Source organism: Alligator sinensis, unplaced genomic scaffold (assembly GCF_000455745.1).
Source record: "Alligator sinensis unplaced genomic scaffold, ASM45574v1 scaffold768_3, whole genome shotgun sequence".
Taxonomy (NCBI): domain Eukaryota; kingdom Metazoa; phylum Chordata; order Crocodylia; family Alligatoridae; genus Alligator; species Alligator sinensis.
The window spans coordinates 1,871,658-1,888,074 of record NW_005842135.1 but is presented as its reverse complement, the minus strand read 5'-3'; the positions used below and the strand labels follow the sequence as shown (position 1 = coordinate 1,888,074).

Genomic DNA, 16,417 nt, shown 5'->3' with positions numbered 1-16,417 from the left:
GGGGTGGGGGAAGAGGGGGGGGGGGGGGGGGGGATATGGAGGACAGGCAAAAGGGGGCATGCAGCATAGGGGCAAATGGTGATCAGAGGGAGACAGGAAGCAGGGGAGAAACTGCTTGACCCCCACATTGTCTGCCCTTCTCCCACCTGCCCCCTGCCACTTCTTACCCCACTGTACCAGTGGGGAAGGATTAAATTTAAGATGAATGACCCCCCCACCCCCCAATAATTAGATTCTATGCATGAAAAATTATACCATATTTATAAGTTTTCCATGTATAGAATCTAATTATTAAGGGTAGTCTTAAATTCAGGGTAGTCTTGGAGTCCAGTGAATACGATATTTTAAGTCTTATAAAATCTGAGTCTCTACTTCAATTACCTTGAAGAGGTGAACTGTAAATAACTGAGTACTCACAAAAATGTGGGAAATTCTGGGAAATCGTGAGTTCATACTAGTGAGGATCTGAGGGGTGGGCAGCACCAGTCTGAAAGAACCTAAAACAGCTGGTCCATCAGGAGATAACAGGGGAGTGCATCTGAACCAAGGAAATCTTTTAAACAGGCCAATAAATGTGGGGTTGAGAGACAAAGCAGTGATAAAACCTCCTCAGCTGCAGAGCAGCTTAAGAGTACATGGATCCAAGCATGTTGTGATCCAAACAGCAGCCAAGTGACTGACTAGGGTGAGCTTTATAATGGTTGCTGAAGGATATCTGTAAGAAAAAGAAGAAAAAAAAAAAAATCAAACCTAATTAATGAATCATAAGGGGATAAAGGTAGGGAAATCTACATCTTCCACTGTGAGCTAACATTTAATAAACTTGTCAACTAGTAAATTTAAATTTGTCCTTTTCCAAAAAAAATTCTGGTTTTCCCCGATAATGTGCTAATATATTATGACTTGCTCCACAGATTGCTGTTCATCTTTAAAAGATTTTAGCCTAGCCTCTTTCCCACCCCAAGTCCTCAAGATGTGATTGCAGAGCTGCTCAGCATGATCTTTGAAAACTCATGGCAATAGGGAAAAGTCCTGGATGATTGGAAGAGGGCAAATATAGTGCCCATCTTTAAGAATGGGAAGGAGGAGGATCCAGGGAACTGCAGATCAGTCAGCCTCAACTCAGTCCTTGGAAGAAAAAAAAAAAAATCATGGAGCAGGTTCTCAAGGATCCCACTCCTAAGCACTTGGAAGAGAAGGTGATTAGGAACAGTCGGCATGGATTCACCAAGATCAAGGCATGTCTGGCCAACCTGATTGCCTTCTATGATAAGATGGCTTTGTGGATGTGCGGAGAGCAGTCAGTGTGATATACCTTGACTTTAACAAGGCTTTTGATATCATCTCCCACAACGTTCTCTCAAGCAAGCTAAGGATGTATGGATGAATGGATTGTAAAGTGGATAGAAAACTGGCTGGATCATTGGGCTCAGAGGATAGTACTCAATGACTTGATGTTCAGTTGGTAGCTGGTATCAAGTGGAGTGCCCCATCCTAGGGCCAGTTTTGTTCAATATCTTCATCAATGACCTGGAAGATAGGATGGAGTGCACCCTCAGCAAGTCTGCAGATGATACCAAGCTGGAGGGATAGGAGATATGCTGGAGGGTAAGGCCAGGAGTCATACAGGCCTCAACAAATTTGAGAACTGGACCAAAAGAAATCTCATGAAGGTCAATAAGAAGAAAGTAAAAGTCCTGCATTTAGGACAGAACAGTGCCATGCACTGGTACAAGCTGGGGACTGACTGGCTGGGGACTACAGAAAAGGACCTGGGGGTTACAGTGGACAATCAAATTATTATAAGCCAGAGTGCCCTCATTGCAAAGAAGGCTAATGGCATACTGGACTGCATTAGTAGAAGCACTGCCAGCAGATCAAGGAAAATGATTATTCCCTTCTGTTCAGCATTGGAGAAGCTACATATGGAGTAGTGTGTCCAGTTTTAGGCCCCCCACTACAGAAAGGATGTGGACAAATTGGAGAGAGGTCAACAGAAGGCAACTGAAATGGTTAGAGGGCTGGGGCACATGACTGATGAGGAGAGGCTGAGGGAACAGGACTTATTTAGCCTGTAGAAGAGAAGATTGAGGGGGATTTAATAGCAGCCTTCAACTACCTGAAGGAGTGTTTGAAAGAGAATGGAGCTAGACTGTTCTAAGTGATGGCAGATGACAGAACAAGGAGCAACAGTCCCAAGTTGCAGCAAGCGAAGTTTAGGTTAGCTGTTAAGAAGAACTTTCTCACTAGGAAAGCAGTAAAAGCACTGAAGCAGGTTACCCAGAGAGGTTGTGGAATCTCCATCCCTGGAAGTCTTAAAGACCTGGCTATACAAAGTCTTGGCTGGGCTGATATAGTTGGGGACAGACCTGCTTTAAGTAGGGGGTTAGACTAGATGACTGCCTGAGGTCCCTTCCAACCCTGATTTTCTATGATTCTAAGACTAAATAAATAAAATAAACCACAAGCTTAATGGGTACATGTCTGCACTATAGCCTATAGTATAGAAATTCAGATACTGCAGTCAAAGGCAACAGGAAAAAAAAAAGAGGGGGACAAATTTCTAGAACTCTTAGATAAATTCTATAATGTTTCTGGGTTTCATGAATGCACTTGCATCAAGAACAACTGAAAACAAAACTAAGAGAAACACCATTACAAAGACACAATAGAACAGAAACAGTCTTACAAACTGCTGTAGAAATCATCTGAATCTCTTGTGCCTGTTGGAAAAGGCAGGCCCTAGGAATTGGGATTTATGGGTAGGATTGGCAAACTAGTCAATTATCCTGTCAAATAATGTCAGACTGGTCAACTGACTGCCTATTATTTGATCTAACTCAAAAAGTGTCAAAATATTCCATTAAGCCAAGAATACCCTTGCACAGATAGTGGCATATACCTTCCCTCCCCCCTCCGCAATCCTGTTAGCAAAGGTAAGAAGACTGCATGCCTGGCCCCTCAGTCCTGCAGGGGTAGGACACAGACTCACACATTCTCTCCTTTTAGGAGCAGGCAACCCCTGCCTTGCACCTCTCTCCTAAACTCCTCCAGCTTCCTCTCTCATCCCCCCAGTATGCCATGTGGGATTGCAAGAGCTACTCTGTGCTGAGGGAAGAACGAAAACCAGCAGCATAGAAAAAGCTTCCCCTACTGGCCACCTGCTGTCTGCAGGCATCTCCAAATGCAAACAGGAAAATGCTTGCAGAGGTGGCCTGCTGTCTACCTAGCGTAACTGCAAATTAAAAACTGCTTTAGTCTTTCAGAGTTGCCATATATTTTTTTCTCCCGTTTAATTTTTTTTAATCTTTTTATTGTGGCCAAGAGTTGCAGGACAAAAGCCAAGGAAAAGAAGAACTGTTCAGTCTTGAATATCATTTACATGTGCATATAACTAAAACAGATAGTTATAAAAAAAAAATGTTACAATTTATTGTGAAATAAAATCCTAAATAACCCAACTTGTTTTCTGTAGCTAGCATCAGTACCTAAGCTACTGAAGTTCAAGTTTCTCTCTCCATTATTTTAATAAATGAATGCTTAAAATATTTTACCATTATTTGACAATAGTGGACCAGTCAACTGACTAAGTATGTTTTTGACGAGTCAAATACCCAAACTGATCATGAGATATTTTCAAACATATCTGGTTAAATTATTGCTTTGTGGCATCTTTAACTTCCATATTCTAATGAATATATTTTTGCAGTCCGCTAAGTCACTCTAGATTCCCACTACTCCAGATGGCTAAACATATCACATACAAACACAAAATTTGATGTTTAGCCAGTTAAGATATCCCCCCTTCAACATATTCAAATTATACATTTCATGGTTGAGTGGCAGTGAAAGGTTTCAAGAAGCCACATTATAACAAAACAAAAAACAAAAAACCAAAAACAAACAAAAAAAAGGAGAATTTGCAGTGCTGGAAAAGTTTTGGACAGACTTGAAGTATGGAAGAATGTTCCTTCTTACCCTTCCTTGTGCTAAACTTCAACAGGAAACATATTTCTTATACCTCCAAGTTCACACATAACGAAATGCTTAAAGGCAATTTCTCTCCTGGACAAAGTAACCTTTTAGCTTTGTGAATATTTTAAAGAGATACATCACAACAGCTTTTAAATACTACTGCATAAAATTCCTGTTTCTGATGCAGTTTGGGTGCAGCAGAGAATGCCTGTATTTTGCCATCAAAATAATGGCTACACAAATAAAATGTGGTGTGACAGACATAACAATGAAAACAGAAATTCACATTTGGGTCCTGAGGTAAAGATGAGATGGTGAACAGTTCCACAAAGTTCATATAGTTCTACTCTGACCTCTAGAGGAGAAAGCCTAGTGTCTTCTTTAGGATTACTCCATTGAAGACCCAAAAAACCAGCAGCAGATTTACCTCTGAACAATGGCTCATTTGTTTCTGCGGTAAATGTTTTTGTCCTTTCCAAGTTCCGTAAGATTAACTTCTGATTTTATAGGTGGATTTTGGTTCTGGATTTCGTAGGCTCCGATCAGGACTACAAAGCAGCCATGAAAATCATTCAACATGCCTAATTCTCTAGGCTGGAGGTACTCGACCTCCGGCCCACAGGCCAAATGCGGCTCGCAGAGCCATTGCATCTGGTTCTCGGGACCACCTATGGGTCTGAAAATTTGGCAGCAAGGGAGTGGTAGCCATTAATACAGCCACCCTCCCCCTGCCAAAACTGCCAAACCCCATTCCATGAATGGCTGGTGAGAGCCAAGCTACACTCCCCTTCCCCTACAGGGCTGGGCCATGCCTCCCCACTTCTGGATCAGGGTCAGGCCATGCCCTCTTCCCTCCCCATGGGGCTGATTTGGAGCCTGGCCACATCCCCTTCCCTCCAAGGGTTAGGCCAAGCCCCCTTCCCTCCTGTTGGGGCTGGGCCATGCCCCCTCCCCCATCCAGGGTGGGGGCCCCACCCCCTTGCCTCCCATTAGAGTGGAGGTTCACCCTCTCTCTCCCCACCAGAGGCTAAGCTAGGGCCTGCCCATGCCCCCCCCTCCCAGGGCCTAACCATGCCCCATTTCTAGGGCCAGCATGCCCCACTCTCTTCTGCATAGCCAGATGGTTCCCACTGTGACCACCTGGGCACCAGATTGGGAGCACCAGCTGGATCTGGCCCACGGACAGACTAGATACTGCAAACCTAGTTTGCCAGGCAAAAAGAAAAATGGGAAGGTAAACACATCCTGTAAAGCTCTGCTAACTGAGAGGCTTTGCTCTACACCCAACAGCAGTAACAGAAGTTCTGATTGCAGATTATTTATGATCAATGAGGGGAATTTTCAGATTTTGTGCTGATTTTGGGGTGTCAATAGTTGGAAGTGAATGTTGTTACTTATAAAACAAAACATATTAGCCAAGAATATTAAGAACCTTAGCGGTAGATGTAGGCACATCTACATGTGCGCTTTACTGCAGAGCTGATGAATTAGCCCTGCAGTAAAGCATCACTGTCTACACAAGCGCCAGTATCAGGGCACAATAGATTAATTAACTCTGATCTAAGATAGTATGGTTCCCAACAGTACTATTTTATGGAAGAGTAATTAACTCTACTGAAACGCTCATGTAGACAGTGACTGGGGCTGGCTGGGGCATGAGGGTGCTAAAGTGCAGGACGTGGCTGCTACCTGGCCCCGCTTTAGCACTATTGTGCCCCAGTCAGACCCTCTATCACTCAACACTGGCACCCTGAGCCTGGGGCTGACCCCCCTGCCAGCCTGGGGTTACTCTACCCCAGCTCTAACTGCTGCGGTCCCAGGTGCATGTGATGATGCTGCACCTGGTGTTGGTTTAGAAATTGCATTTAAAGGTCTGTTTTTTGGGAACTGACTTATAGGTATAGATATATGCATTAAAAGGGCTCAAGATGAGCAGCAGGGGTTAAATGATTTCCAAGAAGCTTGGGTGTCTCAGTCTCAGTTTCATGGCCCTGGAGACAGACAGGCTGTCTAACATAACAAGGCCAATGGATGGACACAGCCTGAGAATTGAGGGGCATATACCATACTGTCCAACACAACAAGGCTGGGAACCAAGGGAGTATGTACAACACAAGATAATGCCAACAACAAGGCCCCAGATCCAGGGGGGCGGGGGAAAGAGGGGTGTCCCGGTTTTGGGGGAGGAACAGACCAAATTAGGAGGAGGCCTGGAAGGCTACAACTAACCAATCGCTTCTCGGCCTTTTGGCTAAGATCAGTGATTAACATCTCCTACTATATCAATCTGTTCTTTTGAGTGCATTAGCTTTCTCAGTTTCAATACTAAGCAATTCTGAAGATAATTTGACACATACCAGGGACTCAAAATTATCCTCTAAATGAGAGAAAGCTGACACGGATGTCAATCTCAAATGGTCAAGGAAGCTTACTGTTGGGAAAAAACAAAAACAAAAACAAACAAACAAACAAAAAAAATCAATAAACATGCAAACTTTGGGCTGCATTCTATGCCCATTACCTGGTCACGGTCGCCTGCAAAACAACAACTCTTCATAGTGCACGAGTTGAAGTAACCCTGGTTGTCAAACTGGAAGACAGGCAGGCGGGAGTGGATGTCATAAAGGACTGGTGGAAGGCGCCGACGCAATGCCAGCAGCTGGGTTCCATTACTGTTGAAGCGGACACTCATGGCACTCTGAAGGGACAGATTTCCACCATAACGGAGCAACGAACTAGGAAGAGAGAGAGGAAACAGGTGAGAAGCTCCCCTTGATTTGGAAGGCATAAGGATATTATTTTTATAAAGTACTTGCATGACCTTCCAATACAGTTGTCAAGAGTTTGAGAGAGAGACAGAGAGAAAAAGAGAGAGCGTGCGCCGCAAAAAGGTCTTTGCTTTGAGACTCATTTGCAGTATGCCACAAATGAACAAAGTTCTACATCTGAATGAAACCGATTTCTGGCCAGTTTTCAAAGAAAAGCTTTCAAGGTACCTAATGTCCAGAAGAATTTAACTCAAAGTTTTCATGACAAGCTATTGAGAGTAGTGTTGATAGCTTCAATTAAAATTAGCTGTATCCATCCCCGACTCCTATAAGACAGAACTGCTACCACGTAGGGAACCAACCAGTTGTGGACTGTTCATATTTACAACTAACCCTGCCAGCACTCAGCAGTTTTTGTTAACTGGTACCCTCTCTAGTCTGCCCCAGGTCTCTTTTGCTGTTAGTTTAGCGTGGGACCGAGGGAATAGCATTTTATCCTTTAGTAAGTGCTCAGACCATTACCTCACTCCTGCTTCCATTTACATCCCTACAGGACATCAGATGATTTTTGTCCCTTCTAAGACTCACCACAATCAGTTCCAGCTGCTTTACATAAAAACCTGTTCTACCAAATAGTTATTCTGAAAAGCATAAAAGTTAGCTAGGTCTCAAACATGCCTCACCTACAAATAATGCAAAGTACATAAGATTAATTATATTAACAGTATGATGCTACTGCCTTAAAATACATATGTGCTAGAAGTCAAATGGTCAGTGATCGCATCCAGTGTGCTTCTGTCCACTTTGTTCACACTTTCAAATTAAAATGAGCACTTAGTATGCTTAGATTTAAAAAAAAAAAAAAAAAAAATTATAGCTCACACAAAAGAGAGCTTTAGTCTCTCCCAGAAGCATAGTGGTTGAGAGGTCAGCTTGATATCCGTTTCCTTTTATCTTTCCAAAAGGCATATCACTCCCTGAATTGGGATGGAAGGGAGGAGCAATATTTCATTCCCTTTCCATTTCATTTTAAAGGATTTAACAATCCAAACAAATACCATCCCATACACATTCTTTTTCAATAGGTTTCAGCCAATCCCAACCAGATGATTTATTAAAAGCTGTAAATTCTGACCACCCTCAGTAGCTAACAGGCACCAAATACAGAAGCTACAATTTTAAGAGGAAGTTGACTCATAGGTTTGAATGCATCGTATTTTCAGATACAGCTGTCTGCCTAGACATTCATAAAAACTGAGTCACGCCCCATAGAAAGGAATCTGCATTCCACACAGGTTGAAACATGCTTTGTTTCATGAGATACTGTATACATGAAAACTATTGCTCTAAGCCAGAATCAGGAAGAAACAACTTGCGCACAGGATATAGGATCAAGTTTTTTTTTCTTAAACCAAAGAACGCAAAGCTAGATTTCCACAAATGAACTAGAAGTCATATTTTCAAAATGACTAGCGAGACTCAAGGTGGGCACATACATTTTGGATGCATACACTGGATCCCTGTAAATTGGCTTGATCTTCAGAAAACACTGAGCACCCATTTTATAGCCCCTGCAGGACAAATCAGGACAGTTGGTGGTTGACGCGGGGAAAAAAGCAGAGCTCTTCAATGAGTTCTTCACTTCAGTATTTCTAAGTACTGACCAAGCCAATTCCCCCACCTTGATCACTGACAGATGTCCACATGGCACCAGTCCGCTTACGGTTAGTTCTGAAATAGTTAAGGAGCTCCTGGAGGAGCTGGATGGGTACACGTCAGTAAGCCCGGATGACCTCCATCCACGGCTGCTGAAAGAATTGGCCAGTGTCATAGCTGAGCCGCTGGCACAGCTGTTTGAACACTCGTGGTGCTCTGACCAGGTCCCTGAGGACTGGAGAAGGGCCAATGTGGTGCCCATTTTCAAGAAAGGGAGAAGGGATGATCCGGGTAACTTTAGACCAGTCAGTCTTACCTCTATTCCTGAGAAAATGCTAGAGAAAATAATCAATCAAAGAACACATTTGTGAAGGCCCAGCAGGGGCAACGATGCTGAGGGGGAAACCAGCACGGGTTTGTCACAGCTAGATCCTGCCGGACAAACCTTGTAGCCTTCTATGACCAGGTCACACACTGCCTGGATGCGGGAGCTGAGGCTGATGTCATCTTCCTGGACTTTAGGAGGGCCTTCGACACAGTCTCGCACCCTATCCTCATTGGGAAGCTAGCAGACTGTGGAGTGGATGCCTACTGGCTTAGGGACCACACCCAAATGGGTGGCCAACTGGCTTAGGGACCACACCCAGAGAGTGGTGGTGGATGGTTCCTTCTCGGCCTGGAGGGAGGTGGGCAGTGGGGTCCTGCAGGGTTCGGTCCCTGGACTGGTATTATTTAATATCTTCATCAGCAATTTGGACGAGGACGTGGAGATCTCCCTCTCCAAGTTCGCTGATGATACCAAGTTATGAGGCAAAGTTAGTACATAATTGACTCCAAGATGAACATGAGCCGGCAGTGTACTGAGGCCATCAACAAGGCCAATCGCACCTTGTCGTGCAGTAGCAGGTGCATGACTAATAGAACAAAGGAGATGATGCTCCCCCTCTACGCGGCACTGGTCAGGCCGCAGTTGGAGTACTGTGTCCAGTTTTGGGAGCCACACTTCAAGAAGGATGCGGGGAATCTCGAGAGGGTCCAGAGGAGGGCCACTCACATGATTGGTGGCCTTCGTGATAGACCCTACGGAGGGAGGTTGAGAGCTGAATCTCTTCAGCTTTCACAAGAGACGGCTGAGGGGAGATCTTGTGGCCGCCTATAAGTTTATTAGGGGAGGTTAACGGGGAATAGGTGATGCACTGTTTACTAGGGTGCCCCAGGGAGTGACTAGGAATAACGGGTGTAAACAAGTTGAGAGTGGATTTAGGTTAGATATTAGGAAGAAATTTTTCACAGTAAGGGTGGCCAGGATCTGGAATGGGCTTCCAAGAGAGGTGGTGCTATCACCTAGCTTGGATGTCTTCAAGAAGAGGCTAGACAGTCACCTGACTGGGCTCATCTGACTTCGGTCCTCTTTCCTGCCAGGGGCAGGGGGTAGGACACGATGATCCACTGTGGTCCCTTCCGACTCTACAATCTATGAAAATCAAGTCTTTTTGGAACCTTTGTGGTAGCCAACTTGAATCAAGAATCTTTTCTTTCTAGTTTGTACTGTTTCTCTCTGCAGTCAGTGAGTTTCATTTGCCGTTTGTGAGAGTATTTCGGAGAAGTGAAGTTAAAAAAAAATCCTCAGTTTCACGGGCAAGAGTTACTTGTTCAATAAAGAAAAATGAGAGAGAAAAAAACAACAAGAAAAGAAAAGAGAGAGAAAAAAAGAAAGAAAATGACTAACTAGATTTCAAATGGAATGTGTACTTTAATGCTGCTGTACCAGTAGAAACTAGAGCCACCTTGCTGTTTGTTTTACCCTCTCAATGAGATTTTCTATTAAAAGTATGGTGGAAAAAATCACCGTTTTCTACAGCAGAATTTAAGCAGCATTTTACTTTATGTAAAAAAATAACTTCTCTGAAAGTTTAACATTTTCCATGACAAACAAACAGACATTTACAATTAAGAATATTCTACTAGTTAAAACCTCAATATTCTGTTGAACAGTTAAAACAACATTTTCAAGGAGTTCTTCTCAGGTTTGTGGTTGTTAAGTCTAGTACAATAGTTAAACCCTTAGTTTGTGAGGTTATTTATTCATTTACATGAAGAAGTTCTCTTTCTTCCTCCCACCTCCTCCCTCTTCCCTGACTTCATCATCTAGTCTGGCCATCTCTTTCGGAACAATCTTCTTTATACTACTCTATTTTCTCTCAGCACCCATCAGTCCTTTGGTCTTAAGATGAATACTGTCCACCACCCAGCTCCTTGCATCACCAAGGCTTTCTATTAAATCTCTCTCAAAACCAAACCAGTAGACGGCCTAAAAGTAGCAATGCCCTCCAGTGTCCTATGCTGGTATTCACTATTACAAACCCTTTATATTTCTAATCTGTTCGTTCCACTGCCTCCCACTTTTCTGGTAATAATGCCATGGTTTTGATTGCTGTACAATGCATGAGGCACATTCTAAAATATTTTATAGTAGTAGCTTAATATTGAAACAGGTTTCCATCGCAATTTACAGACACTTTTCTTAGGCTGCCAGAGTGGTCATGAGAAGTTAACAAAAAAACACTTAAAATGTTATAAATATTTTAGTAACTTATGCGAAATAAGACTTCAAGAGAACATTTTAATTCAAGAACCAAAAGACAAGCCAGAAAACAAGCAAGTCAGAGTTAATATTATACTTAAAGTCTAAAACTACAGAGCCATGCATTTAAGACATTTCAAAAGCAGCACAACATTCAAACTAGCCTCCTAAAGTAAATACAGCTGTCTGATAAATAGTGTTTCAGGTATTTTGCGGTTTCATGGCCACCAGAACTATGCTCCAGAATCTCAGTTTTCCATATAAATAAATAAAATAAATAAAAGTGGCTTATTGGCTGCATAAAGGTTTGAAAACATTAATCAAATATGAACCGACTAGGTGCTACCTTCCCAAGTTTACAGACAGCTGGGAGAATGCTTCAGGTGTATGACCTACATTTTTCATCTCAGACAAAGCCCCATGGACTTTGATTCTATAATAAATTGAATGTATTATTTTTCTGCAGACTTCTTTATTTTTGTTTCCTTGCCCTGCTGGGACTTGCCTGCGTCTGCCCCTCTACTTCTCTTGATTCCCTTCAAGTGTTAATCTAATTAACTGACTGTGGAGAAATAATTTGTTTTAGACAATCAAAGCAGAAAGACCAGAAACAATTGAGGGAAATTTGTGCTTTATAGTAGAATGGGGGAAACTGTTTGTGGAGTACATGCAGAAGATATGATGTGGAAGTAGGATACAGAGATCTATATAGCCATATAGGCCTAGAAAATAACACATATCCATATAGACAAAAAACGACGGATATAGCTGTATAGGCCTAAGATGACAAATTTTAGGCAACTCAAAGAGAGCGTGAAGAAGAGAATCAAAGGGCTATAGAAGAGGCTGAGGTATATATTACTGACAGTGAAAGTAGCAAGCAAGGCTTATAGGTAAAAGCAGCTAAAAATTGAGTCTGACAAGTGAAAGCAATGAATTTAAAAGTTTACTAAAAACTTTTCAAGCTAAAATTTTCCATGGCAGACATCTTCAAAAATATTCAGTCAGACAATTTCAGGTAAAACAGTTCAGCCATTTCCAAGAATGACAATTTTCCCTAAATCTATTCTGGAAGTATTAAAAACATTCTTGGAATCCTCCCCCACCCTTTCCTCCCCCCACAGCTCTAGAATATGCATGATTTCAAACAGAAACAAAAATCTGATAAGGGGTATCACCCTGCTGTCAGGAATGAGCCTGTTCCCATCATGTGAAAGTTTGTCAAGACTTATGTCTCCGAATTAATCTCAAATCAATTATGCTCAGTAGGAATCGTTAGTTTGGCACCTAAAAACACCAAAGATTCTGGTTTCAATGGTTTCATAGACATTAGGGCTTGGAAGATCATTGAGTCCAGCGCCCTGCCCAAGGGACAGGAAGTCAGCTGGGGTCATAGGATCCCAGCAAGATAAGCATCCAAATTTCTCTTGAAAGCGTTCAAAGTAGGTGCTTGAACCACCTACTGTGGCAGGCTATTCCAGACTTTGGGGCCTCGGACAGTGAAGAAATTCTTCCTTATGTCCAGCCTGAAACAGTCTTGCAGGAGTTTATAACCATTCAACCCTGTCATCCCCTGGGGCGCTCTGGTGAACAACTGTTCCCCCAGATCCTGGTGAACACCCCTGATAAACTTATAGGTGGCCATCAGATTGCCTCTGAGCCTGCACTTTTCCAGGCTAGAGTCCCATAGCTCTCAGCCTGTCATCGTAAAGTCCATTTTCCTGACCTCTGACCACGTGCATGGCTTTTCTCTGGACTCTCTCAAGCTTCTCCACATCCTTTTTGGATTGCGGAGCCCAAAACTGGACGTAGTACTCCAGCTGCGGCCTCACCAAGGCCAAGTACAACAGGAGAACGACATCCCGGGATTTGCTTGAGAAGCATCTATGGATGCAAGTCAACGCTTTTGTCGCTTTACTAGCTGCAGCATCAAATTGAAGGCTCATGTTCATCTTGTGGTCAATGATGACCGGGGACAGCAGGGCAGACCCTACGAGGAGAGACTACGGGACCTGAACCTGTTCAGCCTTCACAAGAGAAGGCTGAGGGGGGACCTGGTGACTGTCTATAAACTCACTAGGGGGGGACCAGAAGGATTTGGGGGAGACCTTGTTTTCCCTAGTGCCCCCCGGGATAACAAGGAATAACGGCCACAAGTTGTTGGAGAGTAGGTTTAAATTAGACATCCGTAAGAACTACTTCACAGTTAGGGCGGCTAGGATCTGGAACCAACTTCCAAGGGAAGTGGTGCTGGCTCCTACCCTGGGGGTCTCTGAGAAGTGGCTTGATGCCTACATGACTGGGGTCACTTGAGCCCAGTTTCCCTCCTGCCCAGGCAGGGGGTCAGACCTGAAGATCTACAAGGTCCCTTCCGACCCTACTTCTATGATTCTATGACCCCCAAGTCCCTTTCGTCTGTAGTGCTAACCAGCGTAGCACTGCCGAGCCTATAAGGATGCTGCAGGTTTTTCCTCCCAAGGTGGAGAACCTTGCATTTTTTGGTGTTAAACACCATCAGGTTCTCATCCATCCATTTCCTGAGCCTGTCAAGGTCAGCCTGGTTCATCCTCCTGTCCTCAGGTGTGGATGCTTTACCCCAGAGTTTGGTATCATTGGTGAACTTGGCCAGTCTGCTTCTGGCTCCAATGTCCACATCATTAATGAAGATGTTGAACAATATAGGTCCAAGGACAGAGCCTTGGGGGACCCCACTGGTCACAGGGCACCAGGGCAATGAGAGTGATCTGTGAATACAACTACCATTGGTTAACAGAATGCTCCATTTCAAGGATGAAAAAGCTGGATGGGACTTTTGCTACACACAATTCTTGTAGCTGCAAAGGACCAGAAAGGCAGCAGGCACCAGAACTGAGAGAAGCAACACTCATGTCCTCAGTGCTCCACTTGTTGGCTATTAGGCAGTAGGAAGAACTTGCCCGTCTCTAGCTGGATCTACGCTATATAGGTCTGCAAGCAGAACTACGAGTGAATCCATACAAAGCTGTTTTATGGCAGCCGAACGCCCTTTTTCTGCTGGCAGATTAATGCCACTTTTCTGAGTCACAGAAGGCTTCTGCCACCACCTGAAAGTCAGTGCATGTAGATGTACTCATATCTTCTGCTGACTACCACTGTCTATTTCAGTAGCTCTCTCAGGGTATACTTTTCACTTTGTTGACAAAACAGGGCTAAGTACAGACAGTCAAAAAGCCTGAGACTGAATCAATTCAGTCTCTGCAAGTTAGTCTAAACTGCAGAGATTAAAACTGAGAAACAACTGGACACACATTTACTTTTGATTCCGGAAACACAGCCACCTGTATTCCCTCAGGCCATAAGCCCCAGGGTGCTACAGCACAGCTCTCTGGCATGTAGAGAGCATGGGCTGTGTGTTCCCTTCCTTTTCCTGCTGCCCCCGAGGTCTCTGGGATTTGCAGTCCACAATCACAGTAGCAGGACTCAGCAGGGTTGCTCATCATTTCCTCCTCTGGCTTCCAGGTGCCTCTGCGATTTGTAGACCACTGTCGCAGTCAGCAGTAAGTTTCAGTAAGTTTAGCAGCAGGACAGCTTGGTACTCAGGGGAAGGTGGGTTTAACCCCTTTTCCAGTTTAACCAGTCCCTGCCTTCCCCACTCCTCCCAACCCTCCTCTGTTGGAGAAGACAGCACAGCCCAGGCCAGATCTGGAAAGCATGCTGTGGGACCGTGATTTAACTTGAACCAGGAAGGGGTCTGGGACAGAAGTTTCATAAACTGGCTTGACCGAAATCAGTTAAGTCTAGGGTTGCACTGACAGATTATTCAGTCCAATACCAATGGCTGATTTTTAAGGAGCCATAATCGGCTGATAATGATCCAATTCTGATATGCAGCCACGCAGTTTGGAGACCAGTGTCAGGCTCGTAAGTCTGGTGTGGGGGAAGGGGCGAGGGGGAGGCAGAGCAAGGCCTCTGTAGGAAGGAAGGAAGGCCCTGTGCAGTAAGGAAGGGAGTGGGGCTGGGGCATCCGGGGTGGAGTGGGGCACGGGACAGACCTGCAGCTTGTCCGGGTGGCACGGGGAGGAGAGGGTGGGGCAGGTACAGCAAGCACCCTGGGAGAGAACAGGGGAGGAGTGTGCCCCAGAACCGCACAGGTCAGGGCGGGGCAGGATGCAGCTGCAAGCTGGGGCTGCACTGGGTTCTTTCTAGAAGGGGCTGAGTCAGGCTGTGCTGAGCTCGGGATGGGTGGTGGTAGCACTGGGAGCAGGGCAGGGAGCTGCAGCCACCCCAAAATTTGCTGAAGCTTCCCAACTGCCCCCCACCCCTCCCAGCACTGCTGCTGTGCACCCCAAGCGCAGTGCAGCCTGCCCCTGGCCCTGCTGGGAAGAGCCCTACGCAGCCCCTGACCCCAGCCCACAGCTGCATCCTGCCTCACCCCACATGCAGACCCGGGGGCACATGCTCCCCATAACCTCCTGGGGGGTGTGCAGGGAGGGAGCCACTCGCCCTCAAACCCCCACAGACAAGCCGCTCATGGCTGTGGGGCACCCACCTCCCCACCCCCGGGTTGAGTAGCACCTGTCCCAGTGCCTCCCCATCGGGGCCTCATTCTGCATCCCCTCACACCCTTTTCTTCCCCCCACACCAGACTTACCAGCCCAGCACTGCTCTCCAAGCCACCAGGCTGCGCTCCTGGATCCACGCATGCTGTAGCTGTATGCATGCACAGGTCATTTAAAAAAAAAAAAAAAAAATCGGCCACATCAGGTAAAAGTCGATTTCTGATGCTTTCAATTTTCCCTATAATCGGAGCCGATCCAATATGGGACTGATGTATGGCACCTCTAGTTAAGTCTGATACTGCATTCAACCAGGTTTATCTTAAACTAGTTTCAAAATGGCTGAAACTGGTTTATGTGCAGCGAGCTTCAGTTCTGTTACAGGTTTAAATCAGTTTCTGATCACTTAAACCCATTTATGTGCAACTTCTGTCCCTAGCCCAGGTGAAGCAGACCTACTTGGGCCCAGCAGATGCCAGAAACTCTGCACCAGTACATGCACACTGGGGACTTGCCTGTGGTAGTTGCTGTCTGCCAGCCAGCACCATACCTAGACTTCTGGCATCCCTAGATGAACTTTCAGTATCAGGTCCCTTGGCCAGAGATAATGATAGTAATAATCAGACAATGGAAAACAAACAACCCCCATTTTCGGGCCCCCTTTCTGACTGGGCCCTCGGTGGCCGCCCAGTTCACCCATGCCTATGTCCAGCCCTGCTGCCAGCAGAAGGTTCACAGTGCAAACACAGCTTAGGATTCATTGGATATACGGAACAGAGGTGAGGGATGAGGAGACAGAGAAGCAGGAATTAGACAGGAAAAGTTCATATATGGAAGCGTCTTCATGCTATGCTGCCCCTTCAGAGCTAACAGGGGGAATAGGAATAGCCCACGTTTTA

At 45.0% G+C, this 16,417-nt stretch overlaps 1 protein-coding gene across 2 annotated transcripts in view; it reads right to left on the bottom strand.

The window, feature by feature from the left end:
• Positions 1 to 16,417, bottom strand: part of DCAF5 (DDB1 and CUL4 associated factor 5) — a 116,156-nt gene that overhangs the window by 47,724 nt on the left and 52,015 nt on the right. For both annotated transcript variants that reach the window (XM_006025190.3, XM_025205964.1), the window contains one exon: positions 6,497 to 6,710. In XM_006025190.3, coding sequence (XP_006025252.1) covers positions 6,497 to 6,710 — 214 coding nt within the window. The remainder of the gene's footprint in view (positions 1 to 6,496; positions 6,711 to 16,417) is intronic.